The sequence below is a fragment of the Coccinella septempunctata genome, chromosome 4 (assembly GCF_907165205.1).
Source record: "Coccinella septempunctata chromosome 4, icCocSept1.1, whole genome shotgun sequence".
NCBI classification, from domain to species: Eukaryota; Metazoa; Arthropoda; class Insecta; order Coleoptera; family Coccinellidae; genus Coccinella; species Coccinella septempunctata.
In genome coordinates this window covers 27,844,472-27,853,145 of record NC_058192.1, presented here as the reverse complement: position 1 = coordinate 27,853,145, position 8,674 = coordinate 27,844,472, and the positions used below count along the sequence as shown (strand labels likewise).

At 42.8% G+C, this 8,674-nt stretch overlaps 1 protein-coding gene across 1 annotated transcript; it reads right to left on the bottom strand.

The window, feature by feature from the left end:
- Positions 1-4,858: 4,858 nt before the first annotated feature.
- On the bottom strand, positions 4,859-8,443 carry LOC123310992. Its single transcript, XM_044894723.1, has one exon. It carries the CDS (start codon positions 8,441-8,443, stop codon positions 4,859-4,861), a length of 3,585 nt encoding a protein of 1,194 aa, XP_044750658.1.
- Positions 8,444-8,674: the final 231 nt, after the last annotated feature.

Below are 8,674 nucleotides of genomic sequence, written 5' to 3'. Positions count from 1 at the left end.
TCTCAACTTCTGTCTCTCATGTCTCTTCTTCTGTTGTTGGGCCTGTTCCTTTAGTAGCCTCAGTCTTTCTTCAGTAGAGTTTATATACTGCTTTACTGTCATCTTGAGTTTTTTTATTACCTCCATCTCATTCAAAAGGGGCCGGCTGAGCTTTCCACGGACTTCCAGTATTTTCTTTGCATTGTCGACATGCCTTACGTATTTCTTGATTTTCTTTTCGGTTTTTCTGTATAATGGAGTATTCTTCGCTATCTCTTCTCTTCCCATTTCTTTGCTAAGAAGTCTGCCAGCTGCATAGATTGCATTCTTGATTGCCACCCTTTTGGAATGCTCTGTTCTTTTTTATTCTTCCAATTCGTGGATCTTGTTTTTCAATATTACATCTAATGCATTCCCTAATCCCCTGTCTTGAGGTCGTAAATAGAACTGGGTGATCTTTCGTTTATTTTTCCCTGTCGATTTCAACAATTTCTCAAATTTTCGGAGTAAATCTTGTGTGTCACCGTCGTATGATTGCTCTCCAGGCTCCTCCGCCCTTCTGCCTATGGTTTCCTCATCGCCATCGGGTTCCGCGCCATATTCCACGTCAGGCGGCAAATGCTCATTCATCAAATTTAGGTTCTGTTCTGGTGCAGGCGCCAACGCCAAATTTGCATCCTGTAATTGTGGTGGAGGCGCCAATGACATGTGAGAAAGTTCCACCCCTGACGTTACGTCTAATCTTGGGGGTGGCTCCTCCAGTTGTGATGACACACCCGGTAATGTATGTCTGGGGTTCTCATTTTCTGATATTTGTGATCTCATATAGTAGATGTTACTATATTTCTCTCTCAGCTTTGTTGCAATTGCTTTTTCAGACATACCTGGGAAAAAGTTCAATATCGCCCTTATTCTTGCTCCAGGTTGGTTTTCTTGTCTTTCACTATATCTCTGCACCAACCTTGTCTCCTCTTCTTCCGTCCACCGTTGTTTGTGGTTCTCTCTGTTCTTCACTTGTATTGTTCTGGTTTCCTTTGATCTCGAGATATTTCTTTTTAATTGCGGCTGTTGATCTACCTGGGATGTGTTGTTTTAAGTTTTCAAGATCCTCGCTGATTAGAATGCCGTTCTTCTCGTTCATTCTCTTTTTCAGAGTGGTTATTTCATCCGGAGTCCATCTCGCCATTATTTGTTGTTGTTGTTGTTTTTTTTTACTGTTCGATGTTTCAACAGTGTAATTCTTTAATTTCACAGATTTGAACTGCCCACAGTTTTTCACTCGAACGAGCGGGGTTTAATGTAGGGTAGTTTGTACCTTTTCTCAATTAACACGGCGAAAAAACCGAATAATTTAAATTTTTTCGGGAGCTCCCCGTGATAACGTGTTGCATGCGCAAACTTCAAAAAGGTAGTATAGTCTTTATTCAGTTGTTGGTGTCATACATTGCATCACATATTAACTATGTTAATGTTACTTATGAAACCCAACTACATTATTATTGTTGCTTACGGGAAACTCATCTGAAGCCCGTCGCCCCCAGTTACCCAGGAGTGGACGTCGTAACTTAATATTAAAAAATTTGTGTGTATAAACAAACACATAAATCGATCACAGACATGGTATATCACAGTAGACAAACTAAGTCAAAACAAATATGTACATACAAAATGAAGTTATATAAATAAACATATAAGTAAAATTTGTACACCTTTCTATCACAGATCTTCATTTTCCCATCACAGCTCATGATTTCAGATGTTTCATCAGAATGTTTGTCGTGGAGACAGCAACGCTGTAAGAGCATTTATTAATTAAAGTTGTAACTTCCAAGCTTGTGAGTCCTATTTCAGTTAAAAGCTTTTTGAAATTATTGTGCTCTTCGGTTAGTAATATCTCCCCAAAACAGACAACCACATTTGTGGTTGGCTGGGCATATTTATGCCCAGATGTACAGGGCACCTATATTGGGACTCCAGCTCATTGACCAAGTTCAGACCTCTGTCAACTGCTGCATAGTTGTCATGGTCGATCCTCTCTTCGCCGTTCACCGCATATCTGGTCTTTTTTTATCTTCTCCTGGGTCCGGATGTTTTGGAGGTGGGCAACTGAAATCTCAAACAAATAGACTGTATTTGGGTTATCTAGTCTTACCATAATGTCAGGCTTGTTATGATAAATTCTTTTTTCGGTAAATATTTTACCGCCCGCCCTCACGATTACTTTACGCCCTCTTGACTCGAAAGTTGGGTTGAAGGAGACTTTGCCGAAAGGGAAATTAGCCAGGATTTCAGCCGGTTCCAAAGGATGGTTTTCAGGACCCAGTGTACGACGTAATCGTGTCTGGTAGTGTAGGAATTTCTGATGCATCCGCTGCTTACGTGATATGCGGTCTCATTAGCGGTGGCACAACGTCTACACTTCTTCGCTCTACCCGCCGTCGCTCCCAGACCATGGAGTTGCTCTTCTGCGGCGGAGTGTAAGAGAGAGAACTGCCAGTGGTCCATGATTGGTGATGAATATGCAGGAAACTCGATGTTGTTGGCTTCCTTGAGGACAACCTTCCCATAGTGCATGTCTTGGGCCCACTCAGCTTCCAGTTCCTCTTCGTATTTCTTGTAGATGCGTTCCTTCACGATTTGGCAATTTTCTTTGATCTTCTCTTGACTATATTCCATTGCCGGGCACTTATACTTATTTATGACAAATTCGTAGTCGCTGATGGGGTTTCTCCATCCCGCCGCTTTTAGATCTTCATATTTCTTCCTCGTTTCGACTAATTCAGTATGAGACTTGAGATAAATGCCTCTTCTGGCTATTTGAATTTCTGCCTCCAGCTCAATGCTCCTCAGGGCCATACCTCCCTTGCTTCTTGGCAGATAGACGTGGGCGTTGGACGTTGTTCTTCCTTTTATATTTTCGATGGTTAGGATCTTCCTTATGCTCTTGTCTAGATCCCTGCATGTTTTTAGCGTCGTGCTCCTTTTCTCATCCGGGTAAATATTTCCTAGGACGTATATGGCACTAGGCACAGCAGTAGTGTTGAAAAGGTGGACCTTTTGTGGGACTGTAAGGTCGGATTGTAATATTTTCTCGGTTATTTTGAGAACCTTTTCCTCTGCATTGTCATAATTTCGTGAAGTGTCTCTTTCCAGTTGTTCCAAACCGAGATATTTGTATCCTTCCCGTACTTCCGGAAGGAATGGTGCACAGTCTTCGTCATCACCTTGTCCTTCAGTTCTGCAGTATTTGCCGCACTTGTTGGTATTCAGAGCCAGCCCTATCTCCTCGCCACATTTTGCCAGCGTCTCAGTGATGGCCGTGAGAGCTTTTTTGGTTGTTGTATGGCACTTTATATCATCCATGAATGCTAGCAGGTAAAATTTCCCTCTGGTGTTTCTTATGACATGTGGGTTCGATTTTATGTGTTCGATGATGCATGCACTTAACAGGATGAATAGAAGGGGGCTTAGCGAATCTCCCTGGTATAAGCCTCTTTTTATATATATAGGAGTCGTCTTTTTCCTTCCTACTCTCACTCGTAAGGACCACAACTCCATTGCTCTCTTGAGAAGGCGTTTGATGTTTTTATGAAGCGGTAAGACGCTTATCATTCTTTTCAGCTGTTGATGACTTATGCTGTCGAAGGCTTTCTTGAAATCGTACCAGGCGGAATAGTGCTTACTTCTATTGAGTCGCGCTTTCTGGGATATCGCTTTGTCAACCAGCATCCCTTGGATGGTGCCCCACACTTTTTCCCTTGCTAGCTGTTCTTTTGGGATTGCCCATTCTGGCAGATGTTCCAGCAGCGTGTTCGTTATGACTCCTGTAAGTATTTTGTAGTCTGTGTTCAGCAACGCAATGGGTCTGTAATTCCCAGGGTCTTCTTTGTCTCCTTTTTTATGTATCAGGATGACTTCCGCCCTACAGTCTGGTTCTATCATGGTGTATTTGCCTGTGATGGCATTATAGACAAATTCTCGAAGATAGGATTTTGCGGCTGGTAAAACCTTGTATAGATACGCTGGTATGCCATCCTCACCTGGGGCTTTCCACGGAGATGTTTTGGCCAGTGCTTGGTCTATCCTCACATTGATCTGGGCTTCCTGGAGCTGGTCTTCGTAGTTGCAAGGGGCAGTCACTCTCTGGAATCTGGCCAACCACTCATCGAGCGCCGGAGTTTTGGAGATGCTCTCATTTTTCTTGTAGAGGTCCGTAAAGAACTGTTGGATGTCCTCTACTCTAGATGGGTGCATCCTTTCGTTTCTCTCCAACAGTTTGATGGATGGACTCTCACTGAACTTTCTTCTGAGGGCAGTCACCTTGTGTCTTATCTTAGCGCCGTCTAGCTTCTGTTGGAGTAGTGTTATTCTGTCCTCAAGTGTTTTTATATATTCTTTAGGCCTCATCTTCGATTTTCTCATCTCTCGGGCCTCTTTTACCAAGGCACCTCCAAATTTGCCGCCCTTCCACTTTAGAATCTTCGTCGAGTTGCTAATTTTCTTGTTTAGGTGTTTTATCTTATTTCTATAGATAAGTATTCGGGCTTTGCTCCTCTCTTCACGCTAAAAAAAAGTTGTTGCTGCTTGCAACAACACCAAAAAGGTAGTATATCATTTATTTGTTACAGTCTCATACATCTCATATTAAATGTTACTTATGAAACTAACAATACTGTCGTTTTTCCGAGACATATCAGATGCCAGTCACCCCCAGTTACCCGAGAGTGTGGACTTCAACTAAATTTACAGGTATAAAACGAATATATATACATATAATACAAACAGTTGTAAATAAGTTATGACAAATAAAATTTATGAACATAAATATCAAGATTACTTAAAGCTCTTGTTCATCACAGATCACTGTTCCCTATCACAGCTAAATGCTTAGGTGTTTTAGCAAAATGTTTGTTGTGGATACTGCCACACTGTACGAGCACTTATTTATCAATGATCTTATTTCAAAGTTAGTTAATCCAACTTGTGCTAACAGTTTCAGGAAGTTTTTGTGCTCCTCAGTGTTCAGCACTTCTCCATAGCACCCCACCACAAATATGCCCAGGTGTACAGGGCAATGGTATTGGGACTCCAGCTCTCCGATCAGGTTGAGGTCTCTGCCAGCTGTCTCGCAGTTTGTGTGGTCGATGTGCACCGCGCCATTGACGGAGTATCTAACCTTTTTTATTTTTTCTTGGGTCCTGATGTTCTGGACGTGGGCCACTGCAATTTCGAATATGTATATGACATCTGGGTTTGTAAATCTTACCATGATGTCCGGTTTATTATGGTGGATCTTCTCCGTGTATATGCTGCCTCCCGCCCGTACTATAATCTTGCGCCCTCCGGTCTCGAAGGTAGGGTTGCATGTGGCCTTACCGAACGGAAAGTTTGCCAGGATTTCTTGAGGGGCATTTTGTTTCAGTAGGATGTGTTTTAGAATCCAGTGGACGATGTAGTCATGCCTGGTCGTGTAAGCGCCTATGATGCATCCGCTGCTGACGTGGTATGCAGTTTCACTTGCTGTGTTGCATCGTCTACACTTCTTGGATCTTCCAGCAGTCCCTCCCAGGCCGTGGAGTTGTTCTTCTGCAGCAGAGTGTAGCAATGAGAAGCGCCAGTGGTCCATTAGTGGGGATGTGTAAGCAGGGAATTCGATAATTTTCTTTTCCTTAAGTACCACCTTGCCGTAGTGCATATCCTGGGACCATTCATTTTCTAGCTCTTGTTGAAATGTCTGGCAAATATGTTCCTTCACGATTTTACAGTTTTGTTTTAAGTTTTCCTGCTGGTAATTTATAGTTGGACATCTGTATTTCTTCATTACGAAATCGTGATCGCTGATGGGGTTTCTCCACCCCGCTGCCTTCAGCTCCTCATACTTCTTTCTTGTTCCTGCTAAGTCAGCATGTGACTTAAGGTATATACCTCTTCTGGCTAGTTGGATTTCCGTTTCCAGCTCAATGTTTTTCAGACCCATACCTCCCCTAATGATTGGCAGATAGACATGGGCATTTGATGTTGTTCTACCCTTATGATTTTCTATAGTTAAGATCTTCCTTATGGCCTTATCCAGATCTCTACACTTTTTCAGTGTTGTACTCCTCTTTTCGTCGGGGTAGATGTTACCGAGTACATAGATGGCACTTGGTACTGTGGCCGTATTGAAGAGGTGAACCTTCTGCGGTACCGTGAGTGGGGAGCGAAATATCTTCTCTGTTTCTTTTAGGATTTTTTCTTCTGTGGTATCGTAGTTTCTTGCAGAGTCTCGTTCCAGTTGCTCTAGTCCAAGGTATTTGTACCCTTCACGGATCTGGGGTAGAAAGGGAGCATTGTGGTCATCCTCATCGTCTACTCTACAATATCTTCCGCATTTGGTTGTGTTTAAAACCAGCCCTATCTCTTCTCCACTCCTCCTTATTTCATCGGTGACTGTCTTCAAGGCTTTTTTTGTTTTTACATGGCATTTTATGTCGTCCATGAATGCTAGTATGTCAAATTGTCCTCTGGTGTTCTTGATGATTTGTGGACTTGTTTTCAAGTGTTCTATAATACATGCAGTCAGCAGTATGAACAGCAGGGGGCTTAATGAATCGCCCTGGTATAAGCCCCTTTTTATGTAGATGGGAGCAGTCTTTCCCTTTCCGACTCTCACTCGGAGGGTCCAGAGCTCCATTACTGTTTTGAGGAGGCGCTTGATATTTTTGTGGAGTGGTAACACGCTGATCATCCTCTTCAAGTGACGGTGGCTTATGGTGTCAAATGCCTTCTTAAAGTCGTACCACGCAGAGTAGTGCTTAGCTCTATTTTGTCTTGCTCTCTGGGTTATGGCCTTATCGATCAACATTCCCTGGATTGTACCCCAAACATTCTCCCTAGCCAGTTGTTCCGTAGGTATTGCCCAGTCTGGCAGATGTTTCTGTAAGGTGTTTCTTATTACCCCAGTTAGTATTTTATAATCGGTGTTCAGTAACGCTATTGGTCTGTAGTTTTCCGGGTCTTTGTTATCTCCTTTTTTATGTATCAAGACAACTTCAGCCCTACAGTCAGGTTCTGCCATTTTATGTTCACCTGTTATTGTGGTGTATATAAACCTCTGAAGGTAGGACTTTGCTGCTGGAAATGTCTTGTAGAGATATGCTGGAATGCCATCCTCACCTGGAGCTTTCCATGGAGCTGATTTGGCCAGTACCTGCAAGGTCTGCTCGTTTATCCGGGATTCCTGTAGTTGGTCTTGATACCTGTGTGATGCTGTCTCTCTCTGGAGTTTCGCTATCCATCTGTCGAGGGCTGGGGTGTTAGTTGTGCTCTCATGTTTCTTGTATAGTTCTGCGTAGAACTTTTCAACATCTTCTTTATTAGGTGGCTGGACTCTTTCCTCAGTGTTTATTAATTTAACGGATGGGTTTTCGCTGAATTTTCTCCTTATAGCATTCACTCGGTGTCTTGATTTAAGCTTGTCAAGTTTTTGTTGCAGAAGTGCCATCCTGTCTTCAAGCATTGTAATGTATTCACTTGTGGTCATCTTGGCCTTCTTTATTCGACGCGCTTCTTCAGTGAGGGAGCGTCCAAAATTACCTCCCTTCCAGTTAAGGATCTTCTTTGCGTTGTCGACACTGTTGTTCAAGAGTTTGATCTTATCCTCGGTAATTTTATAGTCTGGAGGGCCTGTTTTTTTTACAATATACTTCTTAAGTAAAATTCCTGCCACATAGATCGCTTTCTTGATGTTTTTCCTTTGTTGAACTTGGTTAGTGCAGTTTGTTGCGAAATGGTGGATGCGCTCCTGCAGTATGTGGTTGATTAGTTGTATACTTTTCATGTTGTTCGGCTTGACAAGAAATTTATTTATTCTTGGCTTTGAATCGCCTGTTCTACAGAATATTTTTTGAAAGGCTTCCCTACAGGTTTTCAGCTCGTCTTCATTGATTTGGATCGTGTGTTCGGGGCTATGCTGATCTTCTTCCTCAGATGGGTGTATTCGGCTGGTTGGTTGAGGAGTTCTCTCTGGAGATATTTGTGGCCCACGCTGTGTTACGACTGGGCTTTCAGGTTGGGCTGTGTTTGCATTCTGGGGTTGGGCTGTGTTTGTATTCTGGGGGGGGACCTGGGTTGTCGTCCTATAGTATATTTCGGGGTGGTTTTCTCGGAGCTTTGTTGCAATTGCCTTCTTCGTCCTACCGGGAAAAAGGTCGACGATGCGGTCGATACGGGCTGATATTTGGGCCTCGGGTCTTGCGGCATATTCGCTGATCAGTCTATTTATCTCTTCACTTGTCCATTTGTTCGTACGGTTAGGGAGGTTAGGATTGTGCTTCAGCTCCAAACATTTCTTCTTAATTGCCGGTATGGAACGACCTGGTAATCTCTCCTTAATGGCTTTGTGGTCTTCTGCCTTTATTGGTCCACTTTTATTCTGTAGGTAATTATGAATTACGTTGATTTCGTCAGGTTTCCAGGTGGACATAACCTCACAATATGTCTTCAGCTGTTGTTGTGCTGTTCAAACGACTATTTTCACTATCCCACTGTATGTGTAGTAAAAGTAACTCTTCAGGATAGTTTTTACACCACCGTAAAGCGTTCGTGAACTGTAAACTAGGGTAAATTTCGAAAAATTTCACCAGGCGACCTTTCACTCACGCGCAAAAAAAGGTAGTATCTTCACGCTAAAAAAAAGTTGTTGCTGCTTGCAACA